Genomic DNA, 21,293 nt, shown 5'->3' with positions numbered 1-21,293 from the left:
TTTCCTTTTTCTATAGAAGTTCATCTGTTCATATAAATGTTATTTAAAATAAAATTTAAAAAAATTTTTTAAGGGAATCCTCTCATAATTTCTCTTAATTTATTATTCTTGCTCACCGTCAAGAATTATTTATGTTGGACTCTGATGAAGTCATACACATTTATACATATTATGTTTAACTCAGTGAAAATAATTCATTGTTAACTCAGATTATAACCATTATTTTAATATGGGAAAGGCCTGAGGATTCAAATAAAAGCCATATTTTGTGGGAAGTTTAGAGGTCCCATTTTATCAAGAATTTTATGATGATTTATATTTGTTACAAAAGTTCTGTTGTGTAAAACAAAAAAGTTCTATTATACTTTATCCTTTTTCAATATTAACTGAAATTGTATGAAAACCAAGTCATGTTTTTCACTAATGATGCAGCATTGTGTGAGCCTTTTAAAAATGTGCGCATTAATAAAGAATGACTTAGTCATTTTTAATTCTTAACTCACTGGAATATCTCTCAGAACTTCTTCCTTGACATGGTCCTTTGGAAAGTTGTGTTCAATCGAGACAAACAAGGAGAATACCGCTTCACCACCACACAGCCGCCACAGGTTGGAAATCAGCACTTGCTCTCCATTCTTCACGTGTATCTAGGCTCCTTTAGTTGTGTGCTCTGCCTTCTGTAGGGTGGTATTCTGTTGTGTGTCACCTCCACCTTTCCCCTGCGCCTGGCATTCCATTTCCTGTAAGGAGTCCTAGAAAATTCTTGGCAAACGTTTGTTACAGGCTTTTCAGGACTTCAGGAATTTCATAAGTCTCTTTTCCATTCCAATCCTTATCTTCTCTGTGTCTGAAGATCTTTTTCTCAGTAGTGAGAGTTCATTTTTCCATTTCTCTCTGGCTTACATGTTTACAGTTTTCATGAGTCCCATTAGAAGCTAAATGAGATTCATGTAAACAAAGTTATGAAATGGGAATTGTTCATGAATCAGAGTCCAGAGAACAAAATTTTGAGGAATTATTTCTGATTGCTTGTCAGCAGTTACTGTGCCTTAATTTTGGGCAGCTCTTTGGCTTTTCCAGACGTATGTCTCTCTTCATTCAGAAAAAATCTCAGAGAGACTGTGCAGATCTTTATATAAACCATCGCTTAGGACTTTTGAGTTTTTAGATCCATTAAGCAGCTTACTATTTGAAAGATACACAAGCTCCATGGTAAAAAGAGAAGAGAAAGAGATGAATAAAACCCATTTCCTAATGTTTGGATGCTGTAGTCATATACTGTAACCTCTAGTCATGTAGTATATGACTAATACACATGTATGTACTTCTACAACACATAAGGAAACATATAAGGTCCGTCTTAGTTTTTTTAAACTGGTAACCATCGAATCAGCTCTGATCCACTTGTTTAGCTGTAGAGAACTTGACAATACAGTGTCTCCTTGCCTCATGATCTGACCCATTGCTGTTTGTAGGTGCGTGATGGGCTTTTTACATATGCCAAGTCCTAAATCTTCTGCTATCCTCAGCCAAGAGGAAAGCTATCAGAGTTCAAGAGGATTCCCTGGCATTTCTGAGTTGGGTCACTCACTTATTTTTAGCCTTCTTTTACCTAAGTAGCAACTTCCTGAACTTTATTTTGGTAGTTTAGTAGGCTCGATGCCCAGAGTAATATCACAGATTGCTTTCTTTTTAAGAGGTCCTGTGGAGTGCCATTTCCTTTTTTAATGCTTTATGACGAAGAGTGAAAGTTTGGTACTAATGGCATGCGTCTGGCTTCACCTTTAGTTCCTTTTTCTCAAAACAGTATAGTGATATGGCTAGAACTGTATCAGGGCTCACGTCCATTAGCGAAATCTCCTCTGTGTCTGAGGTTTTTTTTCCTTTGGGTTACCTCACTACATTACTTCAAGGGGTGGATTTCGGCTCCTATCATCAGTCCTCATATGACATGTTTGCATTGGCAAGGCCCAGGCCAAGGAAAACATTTACATTGAGTTTTCAGCTCTCACTGTTGATCCAGAAAATGCAGGGGTGCCTGGCTGGCTCAGTTGGTGGAGTATGCGACCCTTGATCTCAGGGTCATGAGTTCAAGCCCCACATTGGGTGTAGAGATTACTTTAAAAAAATAAATTTTTTAAATAAGAAATGCAGATTCTGAGGAGGCATTATATATCCCTATTTAGTCAAAAGTGGGGGAGGTTATAAGCCTCCTTTAAAATATTTGAATTGGACATTTCTCCTCACTTTTCAAACAAAATTAAATGAGAGACAATTCTATTATTTGCTAAGTCTCTGTTTCCTAGAAATTTGTTAGTATCTGTCCTCCTTATTTTATTTTATTATTTTTTTTAATGAATTTTTAAAATGTTTATTTATTTTGAGAGAGACTGAGTGTGAGCAGGAGAGGGGCAGAGAGAGAGAGAGGGAGACACAGAATCCGAAGTAGGCTCCAGGCTCTGAGCTGTCAGCACAGAGCCTGATGTGGGGCTTGAACTCACCGTGAGATCATGACCTGAGCCGAAGTCGGATACTTAACTGACTGAGCCACCCAGGGGCCCCTCCTCCTTATTTTAAAAGTCTGTGTCTCTCATGTGGCTTCCTATCTCTGAAGTGTTCAGAGGAGAGAGTGAAGGCAGAAAGTGGTCTAGAATAGACAAGTCCAGCATCCCCTGTGTGTTTGCCACCTTGTTCTGAGAATCACTGAGCAGACAACAATTTTAGTCTTCAGTTTCTGTGATTGTGATTAAGAAAGCATTTTTTTTTTTAATTTTTTTTTTTCAACGTTTTTTATTTTATTTTTGGGACAGAGAGAGACAGAGCATGAACGGGGGAGGGGCAGAGAGAGAGGGAGACACAGAATCGGAAACAGGCTCCAGGCTCCGAGCCATCAGCCCAGAGCCTGACGCGGGGCTCGAAGTCACAGACCGCGAGATCGTGACCTGGCTGAAGTCGGACGCCCAACCGACTGCGCCACCCAGGCGCCCCAAGAAAGCATTTTTAAAATTGCTGGCTTTAGAAAAGAGTTCTTATAATGTGTTAGCACAGAATGATACACTTTCATCTTCTGACACATTCAGAATGTGTAATGTGGCTTCACTGTTCATATTTGTGACCCTTCAAGAACCAGTCAGCTAGTTATATTACCATAAGGTCTCAATCAGAGACCACTCTGTTGCTCGCCACCCCCCGTCCCCAGACATTTGATGGTGTCTGGAGACATTTTTGGTTATCACAATTGGAGGGGAAGAGGGGTTGCTACTGGCATGTAGTGGGCAGAGGCCAAGGATGCTGCTAAATTAACATCCTATGGTAGTACGCAGGACAAACCCCTCCCAACAGAGAATTTTTAGTCCAAGATGTCACTGGTGTCAAGGTTGAAGGTGAAAAGAGACTAGAGGTGAGAGTGGCCTGCTGCATCAGGGACTTCTGTGGCTGCCGTAATTCTCCCGTGCCACAAACTGTTGTTCGTGTCTGCCTGCTCTGTGCTCTTTTCTACCAAGAATCACAGGAGATCTTCTCAGACTGCAAGTCCCAACTGTCTATATTATTTCTGGGGGATGAAAAGCCCTATTTCTTCTTTGTCTTTCTAACCATATAGACCCATATAGGTTGAAAGTTTCAAAACCAGAGGCCCTGGACTAGGCTCCGGGTCTTAGACAGTTGGATTGGGAAGTCAAGAGCCTCATCTGGAAATCTCTGATAACCTTTTCTAAAATACCTGATAATCTGTAAGGTACTGTGCAACACCTCCAGGATCCTCCCAAAATCTTAAGGTATTTCTCACTTCACTATATACGTAAAGAAGCAACATTCAGTCAACTTGCCATGGTTAAGCCATCTACTGAGTGACAGAGTTGGGTGTTGAAACCAGGGTTTCTGATTTTAAGAAGAGTTTTCTATAGAGCTTTACCCTGTTTGGGAAGATCTGTGCAGCACATTCTCTTGCTAAGAAGCATTGGTGCATATCCCATGTCTGGTAAACTGAGGCCAATTAGTGGTAGATGTGGAACTAGGATTACATCATCATGTAGTTTGATCCCGCCTGAGGATTTGTGCCTGATTGTTTTCCTTTTGCGGGGGAAAGCAAGTATTAGTTGTAGTCCTTATGCCACTGAAACATTGTTTGAGCTTACTTAGATAGAATGCTAATTCTGGTTGTCTTTATTTTTATATTCGGGATTGGTATGGAAGAAGACTATTATGAAAACCACAGTATCATTACAGCATTTTTCCCACAAGCATGGCTTTATTCCTTTACATGCTACTCATGAAAACATTTTGTAAAAGACACTGCTGAAAGTAAACTGGCATTGGGGTTCTAGAACCAACAGCTTGGAATGGTCTAAGAAGCAGGAGAATTTTAGCTGTAGATCTTTTTGCAAGTTCCTTGTGGTTTCTCTGTTGGACTGTGGCAGCTTCTTTCCCATCCTTGAGGGATACAGTTGGTTGTTTAACCACTCCTTCCAGTTGCTATGGCTACTGTGTTCTCCTGCTTCAGGGACTTATGCCTAGGTGTTTGGGGAGACCCGAGTGCTCATTCTGAGCCCTGTGCTGCTCCACATCTGCCTTCTTGGTGCACAGAGCTGCTTTCTCTTCTTGCTGCCATCATCTCTCCCTTGGTTCATTTCTCATTCTAGCATGCCTGTAGCACCTGTTATTTTCTCTACCAGTGAATTCTGTTGTATTTGAGGATGCATGTGGTATGTTTGTTTCAACTAACAAACCTGTGCTTGCCTATAGTGTACTTCATGCGTATGATATTTGGGGGAGGGGAGGGTACAGGAACAAAATATTTCCAATTTAAGCAGAAGGGGGATCCCCTAGTGTTTCTTGTGACTTAATTTATTTTTTCTAAATTATAACAAGCGTACTTGTTTTTAATAAGGAAATAGGATTTTTTTAAAAAAATATTCACCTTAATGTGGAAGGAGTTCTATTTAATTGTGATTCTATTTGCAATGAAATTTGTTTTAATTTTATTGCTTGCCACACTTTCTGCAGGTAGGAAACAGTGGATATAGGTATATATGTGTCTATTTGTGTGTAGTGTATGTGTGTGTGTCTCTTAAATTTGGAGACCCTGGGCTATGATTTTCCTTAACTCAGCGTGCTATGCTTGCCACATTGCCCTTTAACCTGGATGGCTCATCTGGACAGACAAGGCCTATCTTTTCTTGCTTTTTTTTTTTAGTCTTTTCTTGTGGTCCTTTAACAGTGCTGTAGGCTGTAAAATAAAAAGTGACAGCTTTTGGATTGATTTAGGAACAATGATCTTTCCTACAATTACATTGAAGAATTAAACACCTTTGGGAAAAGATAGATCCAAGTAGTGAGCCTCACCTCAGGTTAAATGTCAAGGGTTATTGTATATGTGCTTGCATGACATGTGTATGTGGAAAGGAATTACAGTTGACCCTTTAACAACACACGTGTGAGAGGTGCTAACCACCCCCCTCACTGCGCGGTCCAGAATCTGTGTATAACTTTTGACTTCTCAAAAACTTAACTACTGATAGATAGCCTACTGTTGGCCTTACTGATAAAATAAAGTTAACATATATTTTGTGTGTTGTATGTATCATATTTAGATAAAACTTGTGACTACAGAAATCATAAGGAAGTACTGTATTTATCAAAATGTGCATAATTGGACCTACACAGTTCAAACCCATGTCGTTCAAGGGTCATCCGTATTTGTTATTTGGATCACCTTGAGAATCCTATATCTAGTCTCTTCTGTATCTTAATGCCAAATATTTTCTTGTAGACTTGTTTTAAGATGATGATGATAAACTCTTTTTAGCTATGACAGTAAAGACGCTACTACATAAATGATCTCCAGCATCTACCTGCCCCCCAATCCCCTGCACCTTACTTGTGACCACAGTTTGTGCCTGTGAATTCCTGGTACCAGTGCAGCAACAAACCATGTTTGTTGATAAAATAAACTAGAAGACCTTTAAAAATGTTTTTAAAGTTTTTATTTAAAAAAATTTTTTTTTACTGTTTATTTTTTATTTTTGAGACAGAGACAGAGCATGAACAGGGGAGGGGCAGAGAGGGAGAGGAGACACAGAATCTGAAACGGGCTCCAGGCTCTGAGCTGTCAGAACAGAGCCCGACGTGGGGCTCGAACCCACGAACTGTGAGATCATGACCTGAGCCGAAGTCGGACGCTTAACCGACTGAGCCACCCAGGCACCCCATTAAAATTTTTATTTTAAAGTCTTTTTGCTGCTCTCCACTGGCCAATTTAGAAACATATGTTTCAAAACCTGTGTTATAGCAAATTTGCCTCTCTCAATGATGAAGCCATTTGGGTGTTAAAATTAGAATGTTGTCTACCTCGGTTATGTTACACTTGCATTTTGTGAGATTACCTCCGTTGAGATTAAACCTACTCGTAGTTTGATGGCAAAACAAAACAACCTGGGATTTAGATTTTGCCTTGGAGAAGCAACAGCCAAAATAATTAGAAATTGACTGTTGATCTTCAGAGGTGAATATGACCACAGGTCTCTGAATAGTCATTTTAGTTACCTGATTTCAGGTTTAGTTATTTATCTCAAATTTCAATTAAGACCAGTTCTGAGGGCCTATATTGAATTTACATTTTTGTACAATTACTAGGGACTGCTTTCTTGTTCTTCAGAGACTGTTTATCTAAGATCACATTCATTAAAAACATCAGGATTGATCCAGAAGGATTTCAGTGCCAGCAGAGCTTTTAATTACAAAATAATTCTAAGAAGTAGTACTCAGTTTACCTTTTCAGAAGTAATTTTCTGCGTACTTCTTTCCCATAGTGGAACACCAGGGGACACTGTAATTATAAAATGAAATTTTTTTTTATGTTAATGAAAGTGTGTTAAGTGATTGACAATAACCATGATATAAATTCTAATTTTGACCTAGCAATATTTTCATCGTGCTTCATTTTTTGAAAGGTGACATTCACTAACAGTAACAATAATATTTAACAATGCTTTCTTCCAAAAAATGATCAGGGGCTAAGTTGCCAGGAGGAATGGTATTAAGAGATAATTTGAGATAGAATATGAGGGTCTCTATATTAAATATGAAAAATGTTTTCTTTCTGAATAGTTTAAAGTTATTCTTCATACACTTGATGTTTTATGTGTTATAGAATTATAAAACCCAGATTTGCAATTTTTTAAAAAAATTTATCTGCACACAAGAGGATAGGTACATAAAACTAAATAAAATGAAATTGCATTGATAATTTAAAAAATCTTAAAAAATATGTTCCTAAATAATTGAAAGCTGACCTTTTTTACTTGAGTTTTTTTCATTTGTCATATGCAGAAGTCATTTCCTCTTACTTTTCTGTGTTGATGTACTGTGCTTTAAAAAACTTGTTAAAAACAAGCGGCCCTTAATCTACTAGTGTGTTTTTCCCCCCCTTATTTTCTTAGGCGTCAGTGGATCGGTGGGGAAAATGCTGCTTGTCCTGGGCCCTGGGCTGTAGAAAGAAGATACCAAAGGCAAAGTACATGTATCTGGCTCAGGAGCTCTTGGTTGATCCAGAATGGCCACCCAAACCTCAAACAACAACAGAGGCTAAAGCTTTAGTTAAGGAGAATGGATCGTGTCAAATCATCACCATAACGTAGCGCTGCGTCACTCTCAGTGGTATGCTGGTAGCAGGAGAATGTAATTTCCAGACTTTCCGATCCTGTGCGTCAGAATGGCACCATTTCAATTTATGTCTCTTCTAGTATAGCTGATTTGAGAGGGTTTTTTTTTGTTTTTTTGTTTTTTTTTTTTTTAAATAAGACAGTTGGCCTGCCAGTTAAATTCATAATCAGTCTGTAAAGTCTTATGTCTGTATTCAGGAACTACATATTACATATATTTCCAGAATTTTCTTGTTACCCTCAGTGATGCTCTTTAAATAGGGTACAGAAGAAAGTTGATATTTGATAGGTTTTTAGACATCAGCTTCTGAGACTTGGTTAATGCGTTTAAATATATTTTCACAAACCCTTATCAGAAAAAGCCCTCATTTATTTACCACCCCTAAATTTGTGATTGATAAATAAAATGGGTGTTAATTAGCCTCCAGTGAAAATAGGTAGAAAGCCTGTTTTCATTTGATTCCAATATTTCTTCCAAAGAATTCCATATTACACAGACCAGTTCCCTTTGATAGCCTAGGGGTGAGTTTTATGATGTTGCTTATAGAACAACTCAGGTAATTTCCATTTACGGTTTTATAATTTCTGTACAAACTGCCTGGGTTTTATTTTTCTAATCAGCAAGGTGCTTCACTGCCTTCTTCAGATGTCCCTCAAAGCTATTGAATGGATCTTGTGATCTGCCTGCTGTCAATAGTACGATTTACTTCAGTTAAATGTTGTAGAACCATAGAACCATTTTCACTAGGAAAAAAAGATTATTTCCTTTGGCAATAGATACAGATCTTTCTAATATCTCTTCATAGCTGTTTTTTCTCTCAGGTTTTATCATTTTAAAGATTTTTCTTTTAGGTTTTTAATTACTTAAAGACAAGATAATAGCGAATTGTTTGGTTTTTTTTTTTGAGTTTTTTGAGTTAGACTTTTACCTCCTAAAAATTTTAAGGGTTGATATAAGTCTCCTATCAATAATGAGGCTTAAAAATGAGTGGTTTTGAATGACTGCTACTTTTTCAAAGCAGGATGAACTTGGTGAATTTGTTTTATGCCATTAGATGGCGCCAGAGGTCAGAGCTTATTTTGGATTGGATGTTTACAAAGGAGCATTTTTTGGTTGTAAAAATTTCTGGGGGGAAAAATTGAAATAAAGTTAAGACTAGACATTAATTGAGCCAAAAGAAATGTGAAAAAGATTTTTCGCCTGTTTTATCTGGTTAATGTTTAAATTTTAAACAAAATTAAAGTAACTTTAAAAATGCCTTTCTAGGTAAGATCCAGCAGCTTGGCAAAAGCCCACAGTTACAATAAACAAGGAAACTGATATTGCTATAAAATGGACACTAAACTGCTAAAACTGTGGGACGTTATCCTATGTTCTTCCTTAACTGGTAGCATGCTTGTGCTTTCCATTTCTAGCTAATCATTATTTTCCTGATAGATACGTACCAATTTATCAAATGTTAGCTGGAACTATAGAACCACACGGTTCTCATTTCTTATGCTGCAGAGACCTGAATGATGTTTGGTAACTATAGGAAAATGTAAGTTACACTCAGGATCACTGTTATTGCTTATTGCCACTGATGAATGATTCTTATAAAAATACAATCGAAGTTTTCCATCAAAAAGTATGATATTAATACACCTTAGGTAAGAACAGTTGTTCCATGAATGATTCTATGAAGCTATGCATCTTAGACCTCTTGAGCTGTGATTTAGCACTGTTTTCTATAGTTACTTATCTCGATCATTTTTTAATTTCCACATTCATTTCTGATATGTATAAGTGTTATTCTTAAGTGATTTCCCAGAATTGTAAATTTTATTATTTGATTTAAATACTGAAGCATATAATTAAAGTAATTGCTAAGTAGCAGCTTAAAAATCCAGTTATCGGATTGTATTTAACATCTTTAAGAGCATGATCATAAAAAGCTATATTTTTTACACCCTTTTTTTTTAACATTTAGATTTTATAAGGGTTTTATATCTCATTTGTCCATATTGTTTTCAAAGGAATGAGGTTTTTAGGTAGGTGGAAAAGCATTTGTAGGAAGTTACATTTCAACATAGACAAGGTGGGTTGCTCAAGTTGTAATTGATGGTTTCCAGAATGTTATTTGAAGAATGTCTGTGAATCCAGGTGTGGGTCCTACTCAGTGCCATCAATAGACTGAGTTCTCTCTCTGTAGATCGCCATGACATAGTAATTTTGATTCTGAATTTCACATTAAATTATTTGAGTGTATACAGACCTAAATTTAAAAATCTGTACATATATTATTTTGATGTATTAAAGATTAATAAATATTGCCGATTTAAATTTTATTTATGCACATACTTAAAGGACAGAAATGTCCAGGAAGGTAATTGTTAAATAATGATATGTAACTTTTTAACTTTTTAAATAAATAACAAGATTTTTAATGTGTGTCTCCCTCAGGGTTGTTTAAAGTTTTTGTTCTTTTTTTCCTCCCTCAAATATAAATAGTGGTAACTATATGTTTTGTATCTTCTAGCACCAACTGCTGTAAAGCAATGCTGCAAATAATGCTTGAAGAAAAGTGGCTAAGCCAACAACAAAAGAAATACTTTTTATATTAGTTTTATAATTCTTACATTTGAGAGCTTTCCAAATTGCACTTGGATTTAAACAGAACTGTTGCAGTCTTGACTCTTATTTATTTTGTCTCCCGTGTTTGTGAAGATACTGCACAGTTTCAGAGGCATGGTAAATAACATATCATTGTCTATGTATTCTGTTCCCCAGCTGGCTATAGATCCACTATCCAGAGAAGAGCAAAATTCAAGCTTTAGAAAACATTCTATAAGATCTCACGCATGCAATTTTGACATATCTGAAAATAGGTTTTTGTATATTTATGGTGGGAGGTGGTTGGGAACTTTTGACAAAATGTGGGGTGTTAATTTTTGTACAGTCTGTGGGCATTTACACATATTTTTAATGTAATAAAATTTGGTAATTATGTGCACATTAAATTAATAAGATAGTTACTTCCTGTTATGATTTGTGAATTCCCTAAGACTTTGGATTTTTTTAAGTAACTTTATATCAGAAATGATACTGCATCTTTATATTTTTTAAATTGTATTGCTGCTCAAGAATGGTACCCTGATGTCAAAAAGGCATACATTCATAATTGTACATTCAGCACTGTAAATAACCTTATGAAATCTTTTTTGGATTGAAAGCTATTCAAAATAAAAATTTAAATGATTGAAATGACATTTTTTTTCCTGCGTCCTTCTACATTTGTGTGCCATTTAGCTATACAAGTACTGCCCTCTCTGGATCTACTTTCCTACTTAATACTTCTCCATTCCCCGCCCCCCCCCTTTTTTTTTTAACTTTGGATTTTTGAAGGGAATAAATACCACATCCCACATATTTATCACATCGTGTGTGTGACCATCCTGTGGAAACCCATCTGTCAGATACAATGTAGAATCAAATGTTAACAGCGTAAGAAGGTCCGAGGGAAATAGTGAAATACAAGACTGGAGGCTTATAATCTATTAACAGTTGGGAAGATCAAACCCAGAGCTAATGCCACGTAAAACATGGTAAGTTTGAAGCGAAATGGCAGCTGTGGGTGCAAAAAGAGCATTCCAGGGAGAGAGAAACTGTGGAATTAATTACTTGGTGCTAGAAACCCCAGAGAAGGCAGGGTTTGTGCTGGGCCAGGAGGTCTCTCCAGACGTCATGGGTCCTACAGGAGGTGTGCGTCCTCTGCTGTGGCCCGTGTGGCTGGCTGCGGTGTGATGGATTGAATGGATGGTGTGAAGGTTTAGTTTGAGTCCACATTCTTTCCATTCACTATGGTTTGTGTAGCAAATGACATGTCCCCACAGCCTGTGTGTGGGCACCACCGTCCTGCATGTCTCTATCTTCCCTGTGCGTTGCTTCCAGTTGCCATATTTTGAGTATGTATTGCAGGGAAGGAGGGAGTTGTAGGAGTCTGGAGGAGACTGTCAGCGTTCAGAGTGCCCTGGTCTCTGAGTCACCATCCACCGAGGAGAAAAGCCTATCTCATCCAGGTAGACAGAAAGGCCAAATCTTACAGGCCAGGGTGACTTTTATACAGGAGTTGCCTCTTAGGATAGCAGATTTCTAACCTGTTCCTGAATCCAAAATACGAAGGACGCAAAACACTCGAGCCATCAACTTCATTCATTGTTCAAAATAACTTCTCGGGGCATCTGGGTGGCTCAGTCGAGCGTCTGACTTCAGCTCAGGTCATGATCTCATGGCTTGGGGGATCTCTGTTGTCAGCCTGTCATCGCAGAGCCTGCTTCAGATCCTCTGTCCCCTCCCCCGCCTGCACTCTCCCCAAATAAATATTAAAAAAATACTTCTCAATATCCCATCCAGATTTTCAACGAATGGACTCACAATTTTCCTCTACCGTCTGCAACTTCCATACCCTTCTTGGGCATTCGAATGTCCTGCTCTCTTCAAAGAATTAACACTTGGAGGTCATTCTGACTGGAGTGCTTCCTGGGGAAGTAGGCCACAGAAGCCTACCAGAGTTTGACACGAAGTCTTATGCTGTTTAAAATATATACAAATCGTGTATATATACTATGTTGCCCTTGTTATACATCATTCTGTTAGACATCAGCACTTGCAGCTCTGATTTTTTCAAAGTCCACATGGCATTCCATTGCATGGGTATTTTCATAATTTGGATGACTACTTCCCTGTTGATGGTCATTTAATTTTCTTTTTCTGTTACAAACAACCTTGCAGTGTTTTTGTGCACAGTTTTTTTTTTTAAGTAGGCTCCACACCCAATGTGGGGCTTGAACTCATGACCCTGAGATCAAGAGTTGCATACTCTACTGACTAAGCCCATAGGTGCCCCATTTTGTGCACAAATCTTAATGAGCATAGACACAGGGTGTATTTTTAGCAGTAGAACTGCTGGACAGAGGATGTATATGTATATTTGTAATTGGCTGATACCGCTAAATTTTCCCCCAAAAGTTTGCTCCAATTTATAGTTCTACCACTGTAGTATGAGAATGTGTGTTTCTTCACACTTCATAAAGTGCTAGGTATTTGCAGTTTTTAAACATAAAAAGGTTATTTCAGTATGGTATTGGTACAGGGGTTATTAAATAGCCCAGAAACAGACCCACACATTCATGAGATGGTTGGTTCATGACTGTGGTAACATTATTGTTCTAATGGCAGAAGGAATTGATTTAATTATATATAAATGGGGCTAGGCCAGCAGATTATTTTAGTGGGGGGGAAAAAATGGACTCAACTCACACATCATACACAAAAATTAATTCTAGATGGATTAAGGATCTAAAAAGACAAAACTATAAAACTCAGGCATTATAGGAGATTTGGTGGGGGGGGGAGAAGTGGAGGATTTATTTCAATACAAAAAAAAATCATAAAAGATTGATAACTTTGGCTATATTAAGACTTAATATCCAGGGCACCTGGGTGGCTCAGTTGGTTAAGCATCTGACTTTGGCTCAGGTCATGATCTCATGGTCTGTGAGTTCAAGCCCCACATCAGGCTCTGTGCTGACAGCTCGGAGCCTGGAGCCTGCTTTGGATTCTGTGACTCCCTCTCTCTCTGCCCCCCACCCCCACTCATGCGCTTGCGCGCGCTCGCTCTCTCTCAAAAATAAACAACAACAAAAAAAGACAACATCCATAAAAAGACATCATGAAGAAGATGAAAAAGCAAACTACCAACTAATTGAAGATAATTGACATCTATAACTGACAAAGGATTAGTATCCAGAATACATAAAGAATGCCTACAGTTCAGTTTTCTGAAAGACATAAACATACATATTTGCATATAGGAAAATGGGCAAAAGAAAAGCACCCAAATTTTTTAGAAGATGAAGCACAAGTGAGCATTAAAAATATGAAAAGATGGGGCACCTGGGTGGCTCAGTGGGTTACATGCATGACTCTTGGTCTCCGCTCAGGTCATGATCCCATGGTTTGTGGGATCAAGCCCAGTGTCAGGCTCTGCGCTGACAGTGGGAAGCCTGCTTGGGATTCCCTCTCTCTCCCTCTGTGTCCCTCCCCCCGTTCTGTCTCTGTCTCTCTCTCTGTCTCAAAAGTAAATAAACTTTAAAAAAATATGAAAAGATGCCTAAGTTTATCATTAAATGGGGGAAATGAAAAAAACCACCCGGAGACTATTACTTCCTATGAATGGTAAAAATTAAATTTAAAAAATCAATTCTGGGTATGGGCAGAGGTAGGTATGAAGCACAGGAACTGCCACACACTAGGCATCATATATTGGTACAACTACTTTGAAATGCAGTTGGACATTCCTAAATTAAATTGAACATGTGAACACCCTTCAACTCAGTAATGCCATTTTTTAACATATTCTAGAATGTTTTTAGCCTTATTATTTCTAAGAAGAAGAAAAAAATGAGTGGAGCATTGGAGAATGTTCTTAGCTTTATTATTCCTAAATGGGGAAGAGAAGAACTGGAATAAAGAATTGGGACAACATGGCAAGAAAAGGAAGACTCGAAGTGTGGTCCATTTGGGGCATGGCTGCCACAATGAGCCCACCATGTCACTAAATTTTCCTAGCATCACAGAGTCATAATGTGCTATTTTATGGAGAAACTTCTCTCCTGCTCTTATCATTCCTTTGACAGTAAGACTCAGGTTACAAATGGTCTCTTCCGTTTGAAGATATCTGTCATTAAAAACCAGAATATGCCCTCTGAGATAAAGTCCTTTCCATGACTTTTATTCTGGTAAACTCTTTATCCTCAGGATGCAAGGATACTTCCCTCTTCCTTTGGAAAGTGTTGAATCACAGGCAAAGCCCTAAGCCTTTCAGTTGCTTTGGGGTGCAGCACCATTTCAGGTAAGGCCAAATACTTTAAAAATTAGGGATGGGCAACTGGAGGGCTTGGTTAGTCTCTATATGCACAAGATATATAAAATTTAGTACAAGAAATGATTTGTGTACAATTCCACTTGCGAAACATTGTTTTGGCAGATTAGTACTACTGTGCATATTTCACATGTACTTCAACGCCACGAGTTGGTATTAATTTTTTGTTAAGCATCTTAGGAATGATAGCTCCCTGTCAACAATTCTAGCTCTATGACCCTGGGTCAGTTACGTACCCTTTCTGTGTCTTAGCTTCATCATCCTTTAGCTGGGGTTAAGAATAATAGCTACCTCATAGGGTTAACGTAAGGAGTGAATGAATCAATGTAAATCAAGTGCTGAGAACCATGTATGGCATAACGTGATAGATATTACCTGTTTTTCTCACTGTGGCTAAATAGAGGTGTTCGCTATTCGAGGGTGTTATTGTTTTAGTAGAATAAGTACCGTGCATACAGCATGAGTGTGATAAAAGGAATCAGGTGGTGGTTGCTGTTGTTTTTTACAGACTTTGCCGTTCCCTTCATGACTGCTGGTTATAGCCACCCCTGGGTAAAGGCGAGAAGATCAGGGCTCTCTTCGCCTTGGGCACTGCTCAGTGATGCATGTGAGACATTCTTGAATGTGAGAAGAATTATTTTCATCAGTTCTATGTAAGGATTTTAAAGTATTGGCTTTGAAAACGCTTTAATTTTAAGGCTTTAAACTGAGAGTAGAAAATCGGTAGAACAAAAGGATGAGACCTCGCAGTGTAGAATGAAAGTCTTTTCACCACCACCCCCCCCCCGCCCGCCCCAGGAAAATCTGCATTTCTAAGAAAAGAGGGATACTTAGTTGTATCTGGGTAACACTTAAAGCCAGTGATAATCCTGGTGGAAGGCTCATGCCTCCGCAGGGTTGCAAGATCCAATGTGAGCGTTTTGTGTGTCGCCTCCAGACCTCCCGCTGCGGCCCTTGCAGACATGCTGAGAAGCGCCCTGCTGTGCGCGGCGCTGGGGCTCCTGCGCGCCCAGCCTCTCCCCTGTCCCCCCGCCTGCAAGTGTGTGTTCCGGGACGCCGCGCAGTGCACCGGGAGCAGCGTAGCGCGCATCGCCGAGCTCGGCCTGCCCGTCAACCTCACGCACATCCTGCTCTTCCAAATGGGCCGCGGCACCTTACAGAATCACAGCTTCAGTGGCATGACCGTCCTGCAGCGCCTGATGCTGTCGGACAGCCACATTTCCGCCATTGCCCCCGGCACCTTCGACGACCTGATAAAACTTAAAACCCTGAGGCTGTCGCGCAACAAGATCACTCATCTTCCAGGTGCGCTGTTGGATAAGACGGTGCTCCTGGAACAGTTGTTTCTGGACCGCAACGAACTAAAGGACATTGGCCAAAACATGTTTCAGAAACTGGTTAACCTGCAGGAGCTCTTTTTGAACCAAAATCAACTCGCTTTTCTTCCCGCTCGCCTCTTCACAAACCTGGGGAACTTGAAAGTGTTGGATTTATCGAGAAATAATTTGACCCACCTGCCCCGGGGATTGTTTGGCGCACAGGCTAAGCTGGAGAAACTCGTGCTGCACTCGAACCAGCTCGTCTCTCTGGATTCGGGGCTGTTGAGTAGCCTGCGTGCCCTGGTGGAGCTGCAGCTGGACAGAAACCGCATCCGCTCCATCGCACCGGGGGCCTTCGACCGGCTCCGGAGCCTGAGCTCCTTGACGCTTTCCAGAAACCACCTGGAGTTCCTGCCCCCGGCCCTCTTCCTTTATTCGCACAATTTGACTTTCCTGACCCTGTTCGAGAACCCGCTGGAGGAGCTCCCGGAGGTGCTCTTCGGGGAGATGGCCGGCCTGCAGGAGCTGTGGCTGAACTGCACGCGGCTGCGCACCCTGCCGGCCGCCGCCTTCCGCAACCTGAGCCGCCTGCGGGCGTTCGGGGCGACCCTGAGCCCGCGTCTGAGCGCGCTCCCCGAGGACGCCTTCCGGGGCCTGGGCGAGCTCCAGGTACTCGCCCTGCACTCCAACAGCCTGGCCGCGCTCCCCGGCGGCTTGCTGCGCGGCCTCGGCCGGCTGCGCCGCGTGTCGCTGAGCCACAACCGGCTGCGGGCCCTGCCCCGAGCGCTCTTCCGCAACCTCGGCAGCCTGGAGGGAGTCCGGCTCGAGCACAACCTGCTGGAGACCCTGCCCGGAGACGTGTTCGCGGATCTGCCCCGGCTGGCGGAGGTCCTGCTGGGGCACAATCCCTGGCGCTGCGACTGCGAACTGGGGCCGTTCCTGGCGTGGCTGCGGCAGCACCCGGGCCTCGTGGGCCGAGCCGAGCCCCCGCGGTGCCGCGGCCCCGGACCCCGCGCCGGCCTGCCGCTCTGGGCCCTGCCCGACGACTACCCCGAGTGCCGGAGCGCCCGCGGCCCGCCTCCCCGCTCCGCCGCAGCCCCCGCGGCCCCGGGCCACACGGCCTCGGTGCCCGACAGCTGGAAACCCCGGGCCCCGGCGCAGCTCGTGGCCGACGGCAGTCGCCAAGACCACAGCCTGTTCTGGGGTCTTTACTTCCTGCTTTTGGCTGCTCAGGCCGTAATAACGGGGGTCATTGTGTTTGCTATGATTAAACTCGGCGGGCTCTTTCGAAAATTAATGAGAGAGGGAGCGAGCGAGCGAGCTTTTGTTTGAGTCAATGGGACAACCTCGCCGCTAATTAAAACGTGGCCAGAGTACTGTCAGAGGTGGCTCGGGGGAGAATCCGGACGGGCTGCTGCTGTCTTCCTCTCCCCTCTCCCTCCCCTCCTCCCCTCCTCCCTTCCTTCTTCCCCCCTCTCGCCTCAATCCCACCTCCCCGTCTCCCTCCTCCGTCCCTCCCCTCAGCAGGCATCCTTGTCTGCCTTACAGGGTGGATTGTTCTCTTAAGCTACTTTTGAAAAACAGAACTCTTGCAGTTCTTTCCTTTGTCCTGTCTTTTTCTCACGTTGTGTGTCTCAGACCCGTGCACTATTTGGGGGAGCGCTGGGTTTCCTTCCTTCAGCGTTTATTTTCGGAGGAGGCCTCCTCTGTGATAGGCGGGAGACAAAGAACACAAAGCCTTCCCACCAGGAGCTCGGCCCCCAGGGACAGAAGCCTCGAGGGTCAGTGGTGCGGGCTAAGTGAGGGGCAGCAGGAGAAACCGAAACCGGCAGGAGGAGGGGACTGGAGCTGAGGGTTGCAGGAGGAGGAGGAGCAGCTCCCCAGAGGTCTAAGTGCCCAGGGAGTAGGGGCCCTGGATCCTCGGAGTCCCTGTCCGTGCCCGGTGACCACTGCTCTGCCCGCCTGTTTCCCTTCTCTGTTTCTCCTTGCTTCCTGCATGGGTGAAGCGTGTCATTGTGACACTGGGTTGGTTTCCATTTCCTGGCACTAAATGCTACCTCATTTCATAAGCATTTATGGAACACCTAACATGTGACAGGTGTTCATGAATTTTAATGATAAGCTTGGTTTCTAGTTTATTATGGTGGCATCACGTTCTCAATTAGTCTTCCAACTGAGGGCCATAAAGCTCTTATTGCTTTAATTGGATGTCTGTGCTCTTGAGAAGCAGTGGTTTAAACATGGGCTGGACAGTGGACAATCGTGGTGTCAAATCCCACCCCCACCATCTGCACAGGGCTTTGGGCAAGACACCTAAACTCCCTAAGCCTCCGGTGTCCTCCTGCCTGGCAAGGGGTAAATAGTGCCTGCCTCACAGAGTTGTTGTGAGAGTTAAGGGCAATACAGTGTGTGCTGACTTCGCCCAGTGCCCCGCATACAGTCAATGCTCAATAAATGTTAGCTCTTATTATTAAAGAGCAAGCAATTATTACTGCTGTCATGATCGCTAAAGAAAAGCTATGAGCTGGTTTCTTCTCTGTGCATTTAAAGGTGAGAGCAAACTTTCTCAGATGGGAGATTACATTCAATCACTTTGTCTTCCCCTTAGTTGGTCTTGGCCCTGGGTAGTCGGGCTCTGTGCTCACAGTCCCGAGCAGTAGGTCCTCTGAACACCAACTGTTGTGGAGCCGGAAGGGCTGGGTTCCTGGCGTTGGTAGGCAGACTTCTCCTTCAAGACCAAGTTCAACTGGTAAAGCCTTCCATGACTGCTCAGGCAGACTCAAGTGTTCCCTGTTGTGTCGTGTACTCTCCTCCCGGACTACCATGCACTAAGCACCCTCAGCACCCCTGTCCGGCCTGGCTCACTCTTCCCTCTAGGGCATGTGTGTGTTAATGTGACCCCTGCACTGTAGGCTTCTTGGCCCAACCTTGTCTTATTTATTTCGACTGCTCCAAAAACTGAAACTTATCCAAATCATGAAACCCAGACTTTTTGATGGAATGTGAACTCTAGTCCTAACCACTGTGTTCTTGGGCAAGCTACCTAGCTCTCAAAGCCTCTGTTTCTTCACCTGGGGAGTGAGGATAATTATGGCCCATACCATTGTGGCAAGGATGAAATGACCTAACCAAATAGTAAAGCCAGTGACTGGTGCGTATGGAGCTCAACAGAAGTTGGCTATCCTTATGATTAGCTCTTTCAGAACACACAGTGTTCTAACATGCCTCAGGGCCTTTGCATATGTTCATTCATTCAGCAGCTATTTGTGGAGTACCTCCTCTGCACCAGGCACTCTTCTAAGTGCAGGGAGAGAGCAGAGCGTAGAGCAAAGTACACGCTTTACATTTCGGTGTCCCCTCCAACGAAAACATCTCCCTGGAACTCCTGGCCATTACCTTCAAACATTCAGAAGAGTATGGAGAGCAACTTTGGATACCTCAACCAGCTTTATAAAAAGCTGCTATATTTGCTTCAGATATTTTTTTTAACACAATAAAATATGACAAAGTTGCAAGTGCCTGCCTGTATCTCTTCTCTGTGCTTGTTCCTCTACCCTCCTTAGAGGTAAGCTACTTAATACATTTGGTGTTTTACATTCTCAGTGATGTTTTTATACTCTTTACACCTGTCTACAACCTTGAACAGCGGAAAGTAATGCTTTGCCTTTTTAAAAAGTTTTCTATAAATGATGCGACTCGGCATGTTGCATTCTTCAAACCTTTTTCCTCTGGGCTCACAGTTTTTTAAACAAGTTTGTTTATTTAATCTCTACACCCAACCTGGGGCTCAAGCTCATGACCCTGAGATCAACAGTCGCATGCTCTTCTGACTGAGCCAACCAGGCGCCCCTCACGTATTTCTGAGATTTATCCATAAGAAACATTTGGCTTTCGTTCATTCATCTTAATAAATGCATAATATTCTGTTGAATGAATTTTCCACAACTTACTTGTTCTATCTTTGATGGACATGTATTCCCATTGTGTTTTCTTTTTTCTTTTATTCCCCATTATTCCACATCCTCCTCAACTCATGATAATACCATAATTTTGAATTTTTGTAAATCTGATAGGTGTGGAATGTTATCTCATTGTTGATTTATCTTACATTTCCCTGATAACTGGTGAAGTTAACTTTTTTTAATGTTTATTTATTTTTGAGAGAGAGAGAGCACAAGCAGGGGAGGGGCAGAGAGAGGGGGAGACACAGAATCTGAAGCAGGCTCCAGGCTCTGAGCTCTCAGCGCAGGGCCTGACACAGGGCTTGAACCCAAGAACTGTGAGATCATGACCTGAGCCGAAGCCAGATGCGTAACTGACTGAGCCACCCTGGTGCCCGAGAAGTTGAACTTATTTTTAAATGTTTAAACTTAAATATTTAGATTCCTTCTTCTGAAAATTATCTGTGCATATACATTGACCAATTTATAATGGGGCATTTTGTCTCTTTTTTTTAATTGATTTGTAGGATTCTTTACATATTCTGGGCACTAATCCTCTGTAAATTGTATGCTTTGGAATTCTCCTTTTGCGGTTTTTGGCTTATTTCACAGTAGTTATGTTGTCTTTTGTGGAACAGAAGCTTTAATTCTAATCTAGTCAAACTTAGCAGTATAACTTTATGGTTTGTGCTTTTAAAAGAAATTGTTTAAGAAATTCTTCCTACTCTCAAGTCATAAAAGTAGCCTCCTATATTTTCTTCTAAAAGTTGTAAAGGTTTGCTTTTCACATTCAGGTCTTTAGTCCACGTGGATTTTTTTTTTTAATGTTTACTTATTTATTTTGAGAGACAGAAAGAGAGAGAGAGAGAGAGAGCACGGGAGAGGGACAGAGAGACAGGGAGAGAGAGAATCCCAAGCAGGTTCTCAGTTCCTTGCTCAGCGAGGATCCCCATGCAGGGCGTGCCATGAGGCTCAGTCTCACAACCATAAGATCATGACCTGAGCCTGTATCAAGAGTCTGATGCTTAACCAACTAAGCCAGCCAGGCACCCGGGAATTTGTGTTTTTTTATATGGTGTGACATAGGGAACGAACTGTATTTTTTCCAAACATGCACGCCATTGCCCCAGCCCATTTGTCACATAATCCATCCTTTCCGCGCCGGTTTGCAAAGCTACCTCTGTCATTTGTCAAGTTTCCCGATGTGCATGGGTTGGTCCCTGGCTTTTGCATGGATCAACCACTGGCCTATGGATCTCATCTTATACTCACTGTATTTATCATCATAGCTTTCATAATTCTTGGTACGGGGTCACCACTCCACCCTGTTCTTCCTTAGAAAAAGTCTCATCCATTCTGGACCCTTTGCAATTCTAAACACATTTTGAGATTAGCATGCCAAGCTCCACTGAGACACCTGCTGGAATTCTGATAGGGATAGCAGTGAAT

The 21,293-nt window shown here is 41.8% G+C and overlaps 2 protein-coding genes across 12 annotated transcripts in view; both read left to right on the top strand.

Annotated features, from left to right (window-relative positions):
- Positions 1-10,910, top strand: part of ATP13A3 (ATPase 13A3) — a 91,224-nt gene extending 80,314 nt beyond the window's left edge. For 7 of the 9 annotated variants that reach the window (XM_058730887.1, XM_058730885.1, XM_058730890.1 and 4 more), the window contains 2 exons: positions 519-608; positions 7,440-10,910. In XM_058730887.1, the coding sequence (XP_058586870.1) occupies positions 519-608; positions 7,440-7,637 (288 nt within the window). In that variant the 3' untranslated portion in view covers positions 7,638-10,910. Of the gene's footprint in view, positions 1-518; positions 609-5,004; positions 5,025-7,439 lie in introns of all 9 variants that reach the window. The other 2 variants (XM_058730889.1, XM_058730891.1) reach the window with 2 other exon arrangements.
- A 3,527-nt stretch (positions 10,911-14,437) lies between these two features.
- GP5 (glycoprotein V platelet) lies at positions 14,438-19,418 on the top strand. 3 transcript variants are annotated; one of them, XM_058730880.1, is made up of 3 exons: positions 14,438-14,554; positions 15,093-15,237; positions 15,522-19,418. In XM_058730880.1, exons 2-3 carry the CDS (start codon positions 15,110-15,112, stop codon positions 17,233-17,235), a joined length of 1,842 nt encoding a protein of 613 aa, XP_058586863.1. In that variant the 5' UTR covers positions 14,438-14,554; positions 15,093-15,109; the 3' UTR covers positions 17,236-19,418. The 3 variants fall into 3 exon arrangements, with proteins under 3 accessions (XP_058586863.1, XP_058586865.1, XP_058586864.1); XM_058730882.1 differs by lacking the exon at positions 14,438-14,554 and having other exon boundaries at positions 15,087-15,191; XM_058730881.1 differs by lacking the exon at positions 14,438-14,554 and having other exon boundaries at positions 15,087-15,208.
- Positions 19,419-21,293: the final 1,875 nt, after the last annotated feature.

This window comes from Neofelis nebulosa, chromosome 5 (assembly GCF_028018385.1).
Source record: "Neofelis nebulosa isolate mNeoNeb1 chromosome 5, mNeoNeb1.pri, whole genome shotgun sequence".
Classification (NCBI taxonomy): Eukaryota; Metazoa; Chordata; class Mammalia; order Carnivora; family Felidae; genus Neofelis; species Neofelis nebulosa.
This window is presented reverse-complemented; position numbering and strand designations above follow the sequence as displayed.

Coding starts and splice junctions, on each gene's coding strand:
- GP5 (XM_058730880.1), top strand. CDS start 15,110: ATGACTGCTGGTTATAGCCACCCCTGGGTAAAGGCGAGAAGATCAGGG. Junction 15,238..15,521: donor ATTATTTTCATCAGTTCTAT/GTAAGGATTTTA, acceptor TGTCGCCTCCAG/ACCTCCCGCTGCGGCCCTTG.